A 17,023-nucleotide genomic window follows, 5' to 3' on the forward strand; every position below is an offset into this window, starting at 1 on the left:
CCCGAAATGTTAACCCAAAAAACACCTTTAACAGTGGTTATTATGATGCAAATAATAATAATAATATAAACATTATATTGATAATCTATTATACATGCCATGCAGGTGACACATGCTTAATTCTATATATACTAATATTGATATTAATCAATATTCATATTGTGAGATATATAAGCAGCACATTTGGAAAGACCATGAAATGTCAAGAAGCTAACTTGTTTTTTATTCATACAGCAATAGGTCAGTCATCATCATGGACAATATAATATATGATGAAAGCAAAGTTACAACACTTGGTATATCTTTAAAATGAAGAGCATGTTGTGAGTGAAACAGATCAACATCAATACATAGACAATGAAGTGGTTGTTCTCAGCCTATAAAACAACCGAACGTTTCCTAAATTCTCAACAATATCATCAAACACGGTCTTCATCCTTATATTATAGTCGCTTTTATAGCTCCTCGAGAATCCTAAATGCTAGTGAATCATCAAACAGGTTAGAACTTAGATATGACAACTTTGATCATTTTTTTTTGTGTAAAGATGTATCTCATACATAGGTTGTGGTTTATTACCATTATTGCAGACTTTCGGATAGTAGTACGAAGGTTGATCTTGAAATAATTTCAAGAGAAACCATCAAGCCATCTTCTCCAACTCCCCGGCATCTGAGAACCTTCAACTTATCTATTTTAGACCAGTTTATGGTTGATGTCTACGTCCCCTTCGCCTTTTTTATCCCTAATACCAACAACGATAGTGTCTCAGATGTTGTGAACAAAAGGTCAAAACATCTTAAAGAGACTTTATCGGAGATTCTAACAAGATTCTATCCTTTTGCTGGAGAGGTGAAGGACAACTTGCAGATTGAATGTAACGATCAAGGAATTTATTATACGGAGGCTCGAGTCAACCAGACACTCCAAGATTTTCTAAGGCATCCAGATGACGAAAAAGTGAGAGGGTTGTTGCCTGAAAATCCTAACACTACAACCTCTTCGATAGGAAATTACATCATACGTACTCAGGTAATTTTTAGCATATAATATCCTATAAAGAGTTACGCGGATGGTGCCTATGGTATGTCCATATTTGGGTTTTTGATCCCTAAGTACGAAAAAGTACATCACGGGTCCCAAGTTACTAATAATCTACCATAATGTCATATACGTAGTTGATCAAGATATGAGTCTTGAATAAACGAGTACATTGAACTTGAGATGTGTTGCTAGGTCAATATTTTTAAATGTGGCGGGATTGGGCTTTTGACTAGTACGTCTCACAAGATCATTGACGGACACACAAATTATATGCTTATGAAAGCATGGGCCGCAGCTGCTCAAGGTTCACCAGAAACGATTTCACCAAGTTTTGTTGGTGCTGAGATCTTTCCTAACAATATGAGTTTAGAATATTCATTGCCTTCCAAGATATTGGCTACCAAAACGCTTAGTACTAAAAGATTTGTGTTCGATTCCAATTCTTTGGCTTTGCTCAAGGCACAACCGGTTGCTAGTGCCAGCTCAGCGCGTCCACCAAGTCGCATGGAAGCTACAACATCAATTATTTGGAAGGCTGCAGCCCAAGCAGCAACAAAAGTAAGACAATTTGGTCCACAATCACCTCATGTTTTATTGTCAATGGTGGATCTCCGAAAAAGGGCATCGCCGCCTTTGCCTGAAGAATCCATTGGAAACCTTGTTATAGCAGCGGGTACAATCTGCTTTCCTGGTTGTCAGCTAGATTTGCCAACCCTGATGGGTCAACAAAGAGAATCAATAGCGAAGATAAACGACATTCACATCGAGTCCATGAAAGGGGAGAAAGGGCATGAGACATTCAATGAGATTTTGAGGGCATCGAACCAACTGATGGACTTGACAGCCGAAGGAGACTGCTTAGTGGCTACAAGCTTGTTGAACAGTGGAGCATATGAGTTGGATTTCGGTTGGGGAAAACCAATATGGGTCTATCTTATGAATCATGGAATTGTAAGACGTGTGGCGTTGAATGAAACGTTAACGGGTGGTGGTGTTGAAGCTATAGTCACATTGAGTCCGGATGAAATGGAGATATTCGAGTGTAATCCTGAGCTTCTATCCTATGCCACTGTTGACCCTAGTCCTCTCCGATTTGTTCATTGAATGACACCGATTTCTTTTCCTTTTGCATTTTAGTTGCATGTGTTAAATGCATTTGTGAATATACTTTCCCTATGATGAAAAAAAGGTATAGATATCGTGCAACCCATTATTGACCCGTTTGTAACTAACTAACTATCCACCGACCCGTTAAGGCCTGCTTGTTGATTACTAACCAGCAGTTGAGAAACCAACAAAGAGAATTATTCATAAGAATTATATCATGATTTCAACATCAACTAATTATTAAGTTGTAAAATTAGAGTGTTCATCAAATTCAAGAATTTATATATTTGCTGATATTCAAAAGAAATCAGCTTGACCTCATATATCTTACCAAAATTCAATAGTGTTGGCATACATGTAAAAAGGTCAACTAAAGTCAAACCTTCACGAAGAACTTTGTAAACGTGATTTGATCCATGATTCCAGGTGTTGGAGCTCCTGACTGTTTAGAGAATGAGCAAGACCCGGATATGCCTGTCATTTTGAGAACTGTGTAGTTAATAAAGTTATAGTGTTTTCAAAACCGAACCAGACTGGGAACTGGCTATATAACTAGTCCAATTGAGTGTATATGAATCGGTCAGACCGGTTGAACAGGCCGGGTAGTCGAACTGGATTTCAAATCCTTTTTTTCCTCAAGATCTCATTTTCAGATTAATTTACTACTTCTGACTTAATATTTATTTATTTATTAAAGGCTTTTCAGACTAAAACTTAAATCCACACAAAAATTTAAAAAAAAAAAAACAGTAAATTACAATTTCGTCCTTTATGTTATGTATGGAATAACTTAAACTTTTGTCCTTTAACTTAAGTAAGTAAAAAAAATGTCCCTGAAGTTCGTACGATATCATTTTTTCGTCCTTTCACTGACTATAGTTAAAAATTTTGTTGACTTTTTACAAAATGACTCTTTTGTCCTTTAGTTGTAAGGCACAGTAATCATTTTTGTAAAAATTTAACGGTATTTTTTACACCAGTTAGTGAAAAAGACGAAAAGTGTGACACCATAAGAAACGAAAACTGCAACTTACCCGTCATATTTTTTTTTAAATTTATATATGTTTAACATCCGTTTTCAAAATGTTAATGACATGATACGGTTTTCGAAACGGCTCCGTAGACCGCTAAGGTGGCCTGCTGGCTAGCTTACGAAAACCTTGAGAAAATGTTCTAACTATAGAATACCTAAAATGTCCTTCAACTTAATGTTGCGATTAAAAATAAAATTAGAACAAAACTTTCAACATTCAATTTCATGAGTCAAGAGTTAGTAGTACCTTAAATTCACAGTTCATGCCTACGTGTTGAAGGAACGGTGGGCCCGCTTGGCCGGCTTCAAACAAAACTGTTCCATCAGCTATACCATGTGACCATAATATCGGGGTCTAGTACAACATAACACTCATCAGTAAATAATAAATTATGTGCATAGAAAAACATTGAAGGTTTCAAATATGTCTGTTAAGTAGGGTTGCGTAATGGATCAAGTTAAGTAAGGGTCAAAACAGGCTGGGTCAAATTGGGTTGAACAACAAACACTTTTTTGTCCATTTTTAGAGCCTATTTATAAATAGTGTATTTGTTAAAAGACTAAGTGATTATTACTAAGTCAATCTATAATCCGATATCTTTTATATAGAATGTTATATTGTATGTAGGGGTGTAACGAGCCAATCAGCTCATGAGCTACTCGAATTTGGCTCGCTAAAAGCTTGATGCGAGTTGAGATTAATGAGCTCAAGCCTCAAAATAAGCTTGTATGATAAACGAGCTAGAACTGGCTGGCAAGCCTAAACAAGCCTATTATTTATAAAGCTTTCAACCTGTTTGACCCATTTAACTTGTAAGTCGTAAGCAGGTCGAAACATACCCTTTTGGCCTCTGGTGTGATCCGTTCGATTATAGAACTTGAATTAAAAGGTACCCATCCACTAAAGACTGCGCCCCCACCGAGAGTTTTTGGATATAACAGAACACTAGCCAAGGTCAATGCACCTGTAACATTTAAAAAGTTGTTTATGTTGTTTTGTTTTCTCGCACAAACATGTATGTATGTTTTTGTGTGTGTGCGTGTGTGAGAGAGAGAGAGAGAGAGAGAAACCTCCTTGACTAAATCCACAAAGAAAAACATTTTTAGGGTCAATTCCAGCAGCCAACTCCTTGTCAATCATCGAGTGCACGCTTTGGACTGCTTTAAGCAACGAACTTTCATCCACAGGAGAATTCTGTACGTTAAAAAACAATTGTAATATACATACATATATGTGTGTGAGAGATGCTTTAGAAATTGCAAATGTTAGCAAAGTTTATAAAACTAAATGGAGGGTGATGAATCTTTAAACGAATTTAAGATGAGAGGAAATGTTACTGTAAAACTTTTTTTGTGGGGTGGGAGTTGGTTAAGGCAGTAAATTAGTGGAAGTGGATTACGACATTCACCACTGCGCCACGTCGTTGAAGATCTCGATTTTCAGAATTTCAAATGGTTTTAGTCAACAAAGTTTACTTATCAGACTATCAGAGTCTAGTTAAAAACTTAGTTAATATTAAATTTTCTTGTTCTACTAGTTTACTTATTAAGCAACAAGACTAGTTTTGTTCCTTTAGGTGGTATGTTATTTTAAATAGGGCTTTAGGGCTAAGAGTGTTGACTTGAATTATCAAGTCTTTTGACTAGAGAGATTACAACTTCATGGTTAGGTAAAAATTAACAAAATGCTTACGCAAAATTGAATGATAATCAACAAGATATATTATCCTAACGTTCAAAGCAAAGGTTTTTCATTTGGATATAAGACCAGGTGTAGTGGTCACGTTGTTGGCCAACGTTTTGTGAAAACGCGGGGGGTACACCGCCCCCCCCCCCCCCTGCGTTATGTTGAATTTTTTTTTGTGCGTTTTAGATACAACGCGGATAATGTCAACAAAAAACAAGTGTATAACTCTGGAAACACCGCCCCCCCTCCAAGTTATGACTACACTTGTTTTTTGTACAAAACCATAACTCTGACTGGGCGCCACGTGGCGCATAACCCCTGGATGTGGAGCTTTACGACTACACATGGTCTAATATGGATTCATACCACACAGGGATTCATAAAACAAGGACATAATAACAAATAACTAATATTGAAGTTTAAAATTAGAACTTACAGCTGTTACAGGTATCTCATGAATGTCAAACCACGAAGGCATCACGGCACCATCTGCACACGTATCACATAATAAAAAAAATCAGACTGTTACATACAGCACAGCTGATGCCCAATGATTGATTTATCCAATTTCAAACAAATCTACTAATAAACTGTATCCGCGGGTATGGTATTAGGTTATACCCGGCCCCTTTTAACCCGAACCCATACTGGTAAACACTGCTGACTTGCTTAATGTTTATTATGATACCATTGGTGGTCGACAAGTCAATTCAATTACACTAAAATAAAATACGCATTAACCGAAAACCGACAAGACAAATGAAATTAAGAATTGGGACTTACAATTACAGGTAACGGGTTGAGATGGGGCAGAAGGGAAAGACCAGCGAGTGTTGGCGAACTGAGGGGATGTGAAGAGAGATTGGATGGGTTCGTTGGCTGGACCGGAGTCACCTAGACCGTGCAGCCATATGATGAAGCTTCCACACGCCATTGCCATTCAATGAATGAATGCTGTGAAAGAAAAAATAATACCGTAGTAACCTCCGCCCATTTTATACCTTCTTATTCTACTCTCTCTTTACTTTTCTGTTCAACAACCACTTGCATCCCGAACAACCAAAATACATTGGTCGAAAGAGATGCGCCACACAAAATATAATCATTGTTTGTAATTTTAACATGTGCTTTACTTTTGTATGGGCCGGATGAGAGGGGATTACGAGAATCTTCAATAAAGCCTTACAGATATCTGCCCTTAAGTTTCCACATCCAACGGGTGGTTAGTATGATTTTAGTAATGCAATTTGTATGTGTTTAATATTTGTTTGAAACGACTAATAATTGTTTGTTTTATTTGTAGATAATATTACATTGTTGATGCCGGATACCCAAATACTAAAGGGCATCTTGCTCCATAGAAAGATGCGAACATTCGTTATCATATACCGGATTTTTGACGTGGACAAACTAGTGCTATGTGTGCTCCTCGCGGAGCAAAATAGACATTTTACTATATGAACTCATCATTGCGAAATATCATTGAACGAACTTTTGGAGTGTGGAAAGCTAGGTGGGCATTATTGAGAGACATGCACGTTAATTACACATACAATCACCAAGTGAGTATTGTGTTAGCGTCGTTGGCGATCCATAACTTTATTAGAAAGGCGGGTAGATTTGATTAAGGATTTAACACGGCCTAACAAGAATCTTACAATCCCACAGAAGATGGTGCTGGTAATGAAGATGTTGAAGAAATTCCGGTTACAAATCATACGGGTGATGATGCTATATGCTTATGGCAGCGATAAGAGATGTTAGTGCGCAAGAAGTAATGAAATCGTACGGGTGATGTAGTATGCCATTATTATAGTCATAATTGTGTATTTTGGTGTTTTTTTAAGATTCTGAACGTTATATTATTATGGTCTAATCAAGAAATTAAACTTTTGAAAACGAGTTTTATGTTATATCTTTCGTATTTTTTGTTCAATATGCTAGAGATGAAAAAAAAATTATAATAGTATAAATAAGCAATCCCAAACACTTTTTAAAAAACATCTTATTAATTTTTAAAATAATGCCTTTTTTTTTGTCATTTTACATGAATAAGCTAAACCAAACACTCCTTCAAAAACAACTTATTTACATAAGCTAATCCAAACACTTTTATACAAACTCCTTTTTAAAAAGTCATAAATTTATAACTCCTTTTCACGTAAAGTCCTTTTGGACTTTTAAATAAGTCTCCCTTCCCTGCATACATTTAACAAAGAAACCGTTATTCTCTCACACTTCATTTATTGTACAAAAACCTTGTTACAATTTATCTTTAAACCGATTAACATCAACCAGACACTTGTTTGCGAATTCTATAGCATGAAGCGTGTTTGTAATACCATCTCCTATAGCCATTTTCAGGTGTTTTTCGATAAGAGATAGGGTGAGTGATAGAAACCGGAAAACTAAAGTACTAAAATTAAGATAATAGCCACATTCGAGATAGGCTGGATCTCCAATTACAAGGTTAAAAAACCCTAATTTTGATAAACATAAACATCCATATCTTACAAAGGAAAAACAAAGCAATTAATACTAATCTTAAAACGGTTACTAGAAACTGATAAAAACTTCCCCACTACTTTCCCTCCATTATATTCTTTTAATTTATATTGTTTAGGGGGGAACTTGAATATGTGACTTGACCCGTTTACTATTATGGGTATAGACCCGAACTAGGTTCCTATCAGTGAGTCAGTAGAAAGAGTGTGAAATGAAGGAAACAAATCCGTGAGTGGACAGTGCAGTTTTTGATGAGCTGCTGACCGAACACATTTCAACATCTCTTTTAAGATCATAAAAATTGTGATAGTAATGAACATAACATGTATAATCAAACTCAAAGATAGTACAACTAGCAATATATTTATGAGCATAACATGTATAATCAAACCATGTTTTTCATATAGATGAAAAAAGTACACGCGCCTTCATTTCAAATAAATCACAAATTCAATATCTAACGTGGTGTCATATTATTGCATCTACATACATATCTTCCAAAACTCAAAATAACTCATCCCCAAAGTGATCGTACTGACCTCATATATCAAAGTCTTCCACCGAGATAAGTTCAATATCCTAGCCAGTAGCCATACGTATAAAAAGTCAACTATAGTCAAACCTTCAAGATGAACTTTGTAGACGTGAGGTGATCCATGATTCCACATGTTTAAGCTCTTGATTGTTTATCGAATGACCAAGACCCGGATACGCCTGTCATTTGACCCCGCCCGAAGTTAGAACACCAAATATAAATTACCTAAAATGCCCAACAAGGTCAAGGAGGGTTAGTACCTTAAATTCACAGTTTACACCTAATCGTTGCAGCAACGGTGGGCCTGCTTGTCCCGCTTCAAATAACACTGTCCCATCAGCGGTACCATGAGACCATAATATAGGAGTCTGCATACAACCAAATGCTCAGTGAACCATTCAACAAGAAGTTCGTTTATGTTCACTTATTTATCAAGCATGAAGAAAAATTTGTGTTCATTTACTTAAACGAATGAGCACATGTCTCGTTCGTTCATTTTTGTTCATGAACATCCGTTTATGTATGTTCATTTACGCTCGTTGATGTTCATTTATGTCGCCCGTCATCTATACTTTATATATTCAGTTAAATTATTTAAACCTCTGACACTTTAGTCCAGTTTTATTGAGTTTTTAAACCTGACAGATTGATCGTATTTACTTCTCGCTTGGTCATGTATGTTCATCTATGTTAAGTTGTGTCCGTTCATTTATACATCTATGTTAAGTTGTGTCCGTTCATTTATACTATTAAAAAAACAAACACATTTATTAACAAACATGAACAAGAAAGCCCTGTTCGTTAAATTGTTTGTGCTAGATCATTTGTTCAGTTAAAGTTAAACGAACAAACACAAGCACGTCCGTTCATGTTCATGTTTATGTTTGTATAACGTATATAATACCTTATGTATGCAACATTACATGTCTAGATCCCTAGTTATTATTGTTGAAGCGTACCCGTTTTGCTTCTGCAGTGATTTGTTCTAATATAGGGCCAGTTGAGTTAAAAGGTACCCATCCGCTAAATATTGCACCCCCACCAAGAGTTTTTGAGTATAACAGAACACTAGCCAAGGTCAACGCACCTGCAAAATGTAAAAGGTTGTTACTGTTATTATATATTCACACACAGACATGTATGTATGATTTTGTCAGTGTGTGTGTGTGTGTGTGTGTGTGTGTGTGTGAGAGAGAGAGGGAGAGAGAGGGAGAGAGAGAGAGAGAGACCTCCTTGACTAAACCCACAAAGAAACACATTTTTAGGGTCAATTCCAGAAGCCACCTCCTTGTCAATCATGGAATGCACATTTTTAACTGCTTTAAGCAATGAACTTTCATCCACTGGAGATTTCTATAGATTTAAAAAGTTGTACAAAATTTTAATATTTCCGTGTCACAAAAATAACAACGTATCCATTTTGGGTTAAATTACTTAATCGCCCATCATCATCTTGTAACATCCTAAAATTTATAATGTTGAATAAAGAAAGTTACGTTTAGTGATTTCGCGTTATTAATTAATTAATATCGAGTAAAGAACGGATCATGGACTTAGATTAATTGAGATGGGTTAAATGAGAATGGGCCTTAGGTCCATGGGCTTTAAGGGATATAAATATCCCCTAAACCAACCTAAAACCCTAAACCCTCATTTCATTTCCATCATAATCTCTACACACTCCAAACACACACACACACCATAAACGAGCAAGATCCGAGAGAGAGTAAACGTTAGTTGGTATTAGATCTTATTACACGAGATCTAGAGTGCATAAACAAGCTAACCAAGATCGAACGAGCGCTAAAGGTATGTTCTGACCTGGCAGCTCGACCCCAGCCAGGGGCTCTGCCCCTTGGACCCTGCTAGGGTCTGCCGCCCCTAGACCCCGGTGCCAGGGGCGCTGCCCCCGGACCCCCGTTCGTTGTGGGTCATATAAAGATAGAAATACAACATGAGTAGTAGTAGTAGTTAATTGATACGTGTAAATATTATACAGTTAGCCGTGCACAGCTCAAGAAGGGAATAACTATTAACGGAGAGCGTAACAGGATTCAGGTGAGTTTCTAGCCCCACTTCTGTGTTATGTTTTCGGGGCTGTGTGCATACTCGATATGTTTGTTAATACACTTATCCTAAGTGATAAGTGTATGCCTTATATGAATGATGTGAAATGTATGAATGATTGCCTGATGGTACGTGAACGATCTTCGGATATTGCACGTACTGCCAGGTTGTAACGCTATGTATAAGGTAAGTATGATATGTACGCTTATGTGTATGAATGTGATAAAGTTAATAAAAGAAGGAAAGGATGGTTGTATGGTTACGAAGAGGGTACCGGGCCCTAATAATACTCGAGGTATGATGTATGGTTGTATGGTAACGAAGAGGGAATCGAACCCTACTAATATTCGAGAACTAGGGAACCGAACCCTACTAATATTCGAGGAAAGAGGGTACCGAGCCCTAATAATACTCGAGGAAGGAGGGTACCGAGCCCTAATAATACTCGAGGAAGGAGGGTACCGAGCCCTAATAATACTCGAGGAATGTAGGGCGTAATGCTCTTTATAACGAAAGATATGAAAGCAAGTTAAAACAAAAGAAAGTATGAAAGTATGAAAGTATGATTGAAAGAATATAAGTTTATGTGTATTGTATAATGTATGATTAACTAGAACTCACTCAGCGTAGCTGACTTTTAGTATGCACGCAGGTGAGTAGGATGAGGCAGCTCGCTTGAGGAGACACGTGGCACTGAATAAGAGACTGGCATCGGAAGACTCAAGACGTTTAAGTTTAATGTTTTGTTTATTTGAAAGACAAGATGACGTTTTAAGACAAGATATGTTTTGTTATGAAATGTTTTATGAAAGCTTTTATATTCCGCGAATGTTTTAATTAACTCTGATATTTAGAACTGCGTTATGAGTAAATCCAACACGAAAGTAGGGCTACCGGTAACGGGGCCTTACACATCTTTACAAGTACAAATACGATATTGTTTTGGTCCACATAATTATTTTTTTTACTACAAAGAGTTTTACGCATTTTTATTTCTAGTTTTTTCTTGTACCACAAAATAGCAGCTAAACATCAGTCATGCTAATCATATTTATTCCATCATTCTAAATATTGTTTAAAGTAGTACTATAACATATCAACACGAGTCACTAAACAACCACATTAAATTATTATTGCTTCCAAAATAACCATAAGCATTAGGAAAGGTATATTATTGTGGCTCCACACAAAGTTGCTATCTAAATTCCCTAATATTTGCCATTTAAAAAGTAGACAAAGTTTAAAGACATGATACAGATTAACTAGTTGATTATATATCATGTCATAAAGAACAATGACAATTATGGAACATAATATGTATCATTGGCAGCATTCTGTTTTGACTTTTGATGATACAGGGATTCCATTAAATTACGAGACTAAGATCAATACAAAAAGAAAATAACTTACAGCCGTTACAGGGATCTCCGGAATGTCAAACCAAGAAGGCATCACAGCCCCACCTGCAACAGTTGTTGGTTCAGATATCATAACAGTATACAAAGTCCAAAACATTAATGTCAACAAATCACTAGACGAGAAAAAAAACAGTAAACAACACACTTATTCTGCAATCATAAACATCAAAAAATGATATTAGATGCTTGAACTACACATGTCAATGCTTAAGGTTGCTTATACCATACAACTTCCCAGAAATTTATAATTTTGTGTCATCATACCAAGCTAAGTTTACAGTCCATAAGCATTATCCCTTATCCCTAAACTGAGGGATAATGCTTATGGGCTGTATAGTAAGCTTGCATATCTTAATCTTACTTTTAAAAGACGCGAGATGCTCCAATGCGTTTAGCAAGCGTGTTCATTATTAAAAAAGTACTAAAAAATCATTTGCAGCTGATATTTAACTTGTTAAATATCATCAAACACTAAAATATAAGAAATTCTCATAATCCTGATCAGATTTGTTCATAGTTGTAAAAATTGCAACCAGGCGTTGGCTAATCACTGATTAATTGCTACCGACTACTTGCTTATTAATCGCTATTTGATCAAAATAGGTCAAAACTGAAAATTTTATATATAATTTTTTTTTTACATTTTAAATTTTTTATTTTTTGAAAGAAACTACGTTCTCACATTAAATTCAAAATGATTTCAAGAAAATGGCAGACAAACGGGCAACAAGCAATGCGGCGACCCCCTTTTGAATAGCAAAGCCAATACTACTAAAAACGAAGCATTGGGACTTAGCAGCCGTAAAAGTACATATATATAATTTGGTATATATATATGTGTGTGTGTGCATATACTTGTATATTTAAAAAAACTTCAGATAAATTTCAATCCAATTAATCGCTAGTCCCTACCACACCACCTGACTAGCTCCTAGCGAGTTCCACGACACTCAATTTGTTACTCCGACTCATTGTTCGATCGATAATTTTTTCAATCATATAAACTCACATCTCAATATTTGCCATACAATTCCACATTATGGACCATAAACACCACCAATTTGATTATATTACAATAAGATCAACAAAACCCTAACCCTAAATCCTAAATCCTACAAATACACATTACGATCACATACAATCGATTGCCGAACACCACAAATCAAACAATGAGTCCGTTAATCAACAACTGTGACTTACGATTGCACGAAACCGGTTGAGATGGAGCCGAAGGGAAAGACCAGCGGGTATTGGCTAATTGGCGGGAAGTGAAGACGGTTTTGATGGGTTCGTTGGCTGGACCGGAGTCACCTAGACCGTGTAGCCACAAGATGAAGCTTCGAGACGCCATTGCAACAGTTGACTCAGAAGAAGAAGAAGAAGAAGAAGGAGATGATATAAATATCGTGTAAATAGTGATGGAGAGAGTGAGGAAGAATAATGCCACTGTTTTTAAACCCTTCATTTTCTTTTCTTGGTCTCTCTTTTGCTTGCTTAGAGAATTTACATAAGGAAATTTTCTCAAAAGCGGAAAATCGGACGGTATCGGTTAGGCTTAATAATATAGGTGTATGTTTCAATTATAACTCGGGTTTGAGTGAACGTTATATCGAACCATTGAAAAAATAAGCATGCTGTGTTACTCGAAATTAGTGTATAACCAGTGATGAACCAAAAAAAAAATTATGAGAAAAGAAACTTTAGGAGTTTAGGAGTCTGGGGTGCATGAACAATTTGTGGTAACACCAACGCCAGAAACTACTTATACATGACCATAAGGGTGTTGACACAAGGGCGATTTCTGCAATTAACTCTAAGTTGCAAGTGTGCCGATAATGTTTTGAGAATTGAGAGTTTACACATTTATTTTGTTCGTTTATATTCTGATACCGTAACAACCTAAGCTAATCCTGATCAAATCTCGTTGTGTGACGAATTTGTTACCCGTGTTATAAGTTATAAAAAACATAGGTGTCACAATCATCATCTTTGCTATGACAACTCCTACCTCACATATTCTTTTAATAGTATTCAGTTGCATTATTAAATATTAAATATTATTAATTATTAACAATTAGTAACATCAGCTGCTATTATAAGAAAAGAAAAACCTCACCTACCATTGGTGTTCACCAAACACTCTTCGTAATCTTTTATAGACGTTTTTAGAGTTAAAAACCAAAGCTTTCAATGGCCACATCGAAGCTACAGGCTCTTTGGAATCACCCTGCTGGCCCCAAAACCAGTAAGTCCTTTCTTTTAAATTAAATCTTTTTTTTATATATATTAATAAATATAGATGTTTTAATCATGATAATTCCATGAAATTAGACATTTTTAGACTTGATTGATGATCTATTTGTATGATTTCTGGTACCATTTTGTTAACCTAGTTTATAGATGTGCCATAGTTTGACTTTTGAAGTCAAAGGTTAAACTTTTCAATTGCAAAAAAGGATATGGATTTTGGTACCAATTTTCCCCAATTTTTTAATCCCAGTTCATGTTTTAATAAACTTTTTCTGGGCATCAATCTTTTTGAGGAGATATTTAGAACCCATAAAGGAATTTAGAGTTGACTTGGAACATGTTTGATTGTCAAAGTCAAAGGATAACTTTTGTGAGAGAGCAATAAGAGTTTGTTCCTAATAAGGTTTATTTTGACTGATAAGAAATTGTGATTATGCATGTGAGAACTAGAATTAGTTATGTTTAAAATTTTGTAAAAATGTTGGAGTTTTATGATATAAATTCATAGAAAAGGAAATGACTTTTTTTTTTAAATTCTTAAGGTCGGTTCTGCGACTAGTGACATGAAGTTAACATTTTTAACTTAATTAACTTTGATAAAGTTAGTGTTTATGGGGAATAAACAGACTGTGTTGTTATTCATTTTTATTTTATATATCATGTGGCATTACATTAGAAAAATGATTAAACTAACAAAAGATAATTAAAAATGTGATCGAACATTAAACTTTATGAGTGCATATTTGACGATATGCTATTTCATATACTTATATATGTTATCTTGAAATTAGTACTCTTAAAAGTTCAATGATCAATCAAACTGTTAATTAACTTTCGTTACTTTAATCCATTTTTCTAATGTAATGCCACATGAAAAACAAAATAACAATATACGATTTATTTTATTTCCCATCGTTGGTGTAATTAGGTTAGAAACTTGGTTCTTACAACTTAAAAGTAGATTATCTAATTTATGTGCCAATATAAAACCATGCTTGTTAATAGCACTTATTGCAGACACCTAAAACACCTGAACCTGCAAACCAATCACACCCTTATTTGTCTTGGCATCTATAGAATAGAAAACATGTAAACTGAGCATATATTTTACTGAGTTGCGGGGGTTAATTTTTAATAATTAATATAGGATAAAAGATGTTCTAGTACATTATTTTATTATAAGCACTTTTCAGTTATGCTTGTTTTCTACAGTTTTATGTAACTTTTCTTTTGTCCAATGTTTGATCTTTTCACTAACAAGAATATTTGTATACAAAAAAAATTATTTAATTTACTCAAGGAGTCGCTGTCTAGGGCTGTTCATGAGCCGAATAGAACCGAGTCAGGGTCAGCTTCGGCTTGGCTCAGCTCTGATTCACATAACTGAGCTGAGCTTGGACTTGACTCGGTCTTAGCTTGCTCGATTGTAAAAATATTAGAAGTGTTTAAAACACAATCAGGTTCGTCTTTGTTTGGTCAAAAAAGCTTTAAAGAAGTTACGTTTGGGAAATTTTGTGTCTGCGTTTAGTCTAATAAGGAAAAAAAATGCTGTCATTCATCTGTGTTACGGTTCAATATGTAAATATTTAAAACTCAAGATGTTTTTTTTCTCTTAAAAATCAAACCATTTGTTTGGTTTCCAGCTTAAACTTGTCACAATGAATCATCAGCCTTTGTACTTTAATCTCATTCAAACTTGTAATCAATATGAACTTTACAACCATAAATCTAGAAATTTGAGAACTTGGTAACTCATGGTGTTGCTATAATATGATTAATCATTATATTCTATAAGGTATTTAGATTTTTGAAAAATAGTCTTTTTATGTTTTCACTTATATGAAATTCCATTTCTTAAATTTCTTTGTTTCACTGACCATTTGTATATATGTTTATATATATATATAGTAATTGACTAATATGGTCTTGTAGTTCATTTTTGGGCTCCAACTTTTAAATGGGGAATCAGCATAGCTAATATTGCAGATTTTGCCAAGCCACCAGAGAAACTTTCATACCCTCAACAATTTGGTATTTTATTTTTTCTTTTTTTCTGCAAATATTTTATTTCTTAAAAAAAAGCTCCATATTTGACTTACATTTAATAACAGCTGTCACAGCCACTGGTATAATCTGGTCTCGGTACAGCATGGTAATCACCCCGGTAAGTCAAATTCTTATACTTTATTGGCCTATCTGTACCATCTAAAATTTCGATATATACATTTACCATTTTATAATTTTTCAAACTGGTGTTTTTTTTCTTGATTTTGACTTGTTGGTCATGTTTGATACTTTCTATTACAGAAAAATTGGAACCTTTTTAGTGTAAATGTTGCTATGGCTGGAACAGGGTTGTATCAACTCTCCCGAAAAATTCGGTAAGTCAAAAGGTCAACTATTGGATCAAAATTTACATTTTAGTCAATACATATAATTTGTTATTTTTCAGTTTCCACGAGTTATTTTAATAGGAATTATGTGAGAAAAGAATGAAAAAAGATGAATAAGTTAACAAAATTGGTAAAGATAATGGCCATAAGGTTTGACCCGGCAAGCAAAAAAGTGTTGACTTTTTGTCAGATGTTAAATGGGAATGTTGTTGACCAAAATCAACAGTTCTGGTCTTTTGCAATCAGTAACTATAAGTTAACTTTGTCAAAGAAGAGACGAGTTTTGACTTTTGTGGTCAAATTTTTTAGTTTTGAAATCTATATTGACATGAAACTTGTTACAAACTTATACAATATCGACTTGCAGGCACGATTATTTTAACGAAGAGGAGACTGCTGCTATAAAGGAATGACGATAAAAAAACCTCGATGCAAGAAATTGAAGATCCTGTTATAAAACAATTTGTTTTCATGAATTTATATATTATTTCTTGTATTTGCTGGATACATTTGGAGGTCAATTGACCTGTTTCCTTTCAAACTACATGACCTCTCCAACAATTTGTGTTTACTGGCGTGATAACCTTTTCCCAACATTGATGAAGCATTATTAGGGGCAGAGGTGGCCCCGGCTCCCTCTGTTTTTTTGCGTATAGTGTTGATTCACTCGGTCTTCGTCTGAAAATTATTATAATAGTGTAAATTTACCCGTTTTCGCCCGAAAAGTTGAGTTCACTCCCCTTCGTTTATGAAAACTTTTATACGCATTTTCGTTCGGCCCCCTCCACGTTTTCATCCAACCTTCGCTACTGTTTCCCAAGTATCCAGTTAACTTTTGTCAACCCCCCCACCCCACCCAAAAACAAACAAACAAACAAACAAACTGTAAATGGTTACTTATTTGGCATACTCTACATCTCTCAAGTCTAGTATTTAGTTTATAGTTTTCTTAATTAATAATTCAAAACTTTATTTATTTTTTAG

At 35.1% G+C, this 17,023-nt stretch overlaps 4 protein-coding genes across 4 annotated transcripts; 2 read left to right on the top strand and 2 right to left on the bottom strand.

The window, feature by feature from the left end:
- Positions 1 to 217: 217 nt before the first annotated feature.
- LOC143531322 (epi-neemfruitin B 7-O-acetyltransferse L7AT-like) lies at positions 218 to 2,184 on the top strand. Its single transcript, XM_077026642.1, has 3 exons — positions 218 to 500; positions 591 to 1,032; positions 1,237 to 2,184. Exons 1-3 carry the CDS (start codon positions 358 to 360, stop codon positions 2,146 to 2,148), a joined length of 1,497 nt encoding a protein of 498 aa, XP_076882757.1. The 5' UTR covers positions 218 to 357; the 3' UTR covers positions 2,149 to 2,184.
- A 178-nt stretch (positions 2,185 to 2,362) lies between these two features.
- Positions 2,363 to 5,810, bottom strand: LOC143531386 (putative carboxylesterase SOBER1-like). Its single transcript, XM_077026694.1, has 6 exons — positions 5,655 to 5,810; positions 5,308 to 5,360; positions 4,256 to 4,379; positions 4,025 to 4,149; positions 3,432 to 3,539; positions 2,363 to 2,625 (listed from the first exon to the last, which is right to left on the bottom strand). The coding sequence occupies exons 1-6, from the start codon at positions 5,803 to 5,805 to the stop codon at positions 2,536 to 2,538; spliced, it is 651 nt and encodes a 216-aa protein (XP_076882809.1). The 5' UTR covers positions 5,806 to 5,810; the 3' UTR covers positions 2,363 to 2,535.
- Positions 5,811 to 7,768: 1,958 nt separating this feature from the next.
- On the bottom strand, positions 7,769 to 12,903 carry LOC143531385 (carboxylesterase SOBER1-like). Its single transcript, XM_077026693.1, has 6 exons — positions 12,597 to 12,903; positions 11,389 to 11,441; positions 9,141 to 9,264; positions 8,871 to 8,998; positions 8,172 to 8,279; positions 7,769 to 8,090 (listed from the first exon to the last, which is right to left on the bottom strand). Exons 1-6 carry the CDS (start codon positions 12,859 to 12,861, stop codon positions 8,001 to 8,003), a joined length of 768 nt encoding a protein of 255 aa, XP_076882808.1. The 5' UTR covers positions 12,862 to 12,903; the 3' UTR covers positions 7,769 to 8,000.
- A 526-nt stretch (positions 12,904 to 13,429) lies between these two features.
- Positions 13,430 to 16,555, top strand: LOC143531323 (mitochondrial pyruvate carrier 4-like). The gene is made up of 5 exons (XM_077026643.1): positions 13,430 to 13,641; positions 15,579 to 15,677; positions 15,758 to 15,810; positions 15,954 to 16,027; positions 16,407 to 16,555. The coding sequence occupies exons 1-5, from the start codon at positions 13,587 to 13,589 to the stop codon at positions 16,450 to 16,452; spliced, it is 327 nt and encodes a 108-aa protein (XP_076882758.1). The 5' UTR covers positions 13,430 to 13,586; the 3' UTR covers positions 16,453 to 16,555.
- Positions 16,556 to 17,023: the final 468 nt, after the last annotated feature.

Source organism: Bidens hawaiensis, unplaced genomic scaffold, assembly GCF_021521415.1.
Source record: "Bidens hawaiensis isolate Kalapana, Puna unplaced genomic scaffold, B.hawaiensis_p1.1 tig00009159_1, whole genome shotgun sequence".
Classification (NCBI taxonomy): Eukaryota; Viridiplantae; Streptophyta; class Magnoliopsida; order Asterales; family Asteraceae; genus Bidens; species Bidens hawaiensis.

Coding starts and splice junctions, on each gene's coding strand:
- LOC143531323 (XM_077026643.1), top strand. CDS start 13,587: ATGGCCACATCGAAGCTACAGGCTCTTTGGAATCACCCTGCTGGCCCC. Junction 13,642..15,578: donor CCCTGCTGGCCCCAAAACCA/GTAAGTCCTTTC, acceptor ATGGTCTTGTAG/TTCATTTTTGGGCTCCAACT. Junction 15,678..15,757: donor TTCATACCCTCAACAATTTG/GTATTTTATTTT, acceptor ATTTAATAACAG/CTGTCACAGCCACTGGTATA.
- LOC143531386 (XM_077026694.1), bottom strand. CDS start 5,805: ATGGCGTGTGGAAGCTTCATCATATGGCTGCACGGTCTAGGTGACTCC. Junction 4,150..4,255: donor TTGTGGATTTAGTCAAGGAG/GTTTCTCTCTCT, acceptor TAAATGTTACAG/GTGCATTGACCTTGGCTAGT. Junction 2,626..3,431: donor GCATGAACTGTGAATTTAAG/GTACTACTAACT, acceptor TCAAAATGACAG/GCATATCCGGGTCTTGCTCA.
- LOC143531385 (XM_077026693.1), bottom strand. CDS start 12,861: ATGAAGGGTTTAAAAACAGTGGCATTATTCTTCCTCACTCTCTCCATC. Junction 8,999..9,140: donor TTGTGGGTTTAGTCAAGGAG/GTCTCTCTCTCT, acceptor TACATTTTGCAG/GTGCGTTGACCTTGGCTAGT. Junction 8,280..8,870: donor TCACTGCAGAAGCAAAACGG/GTACGCTTCAAC, acceptor GGTTGTATGCAG/ACTCCTATATTATGGTCTCA.
- LOC143531322 (XM_077026642.1), top strand. CDS start 358: ATGAAGTGGTTGTTCTCAGCCTATAAAACAACCGAACGTTTCCTAAAT. Junction 501..590: donor GCTAGTGAATCATCAAACAG/GTTAGAACTTAG, acceptor CCATTATTGCAG/ACTTTCGGATAGTAGTACGA. Junction 1,033..1,236: donor ATTACATCATACGTACTCAG/GTAATTTTTAGC, acceptor ATGTGTTGCTAG/GTCAATATTTTTAAATGTGG.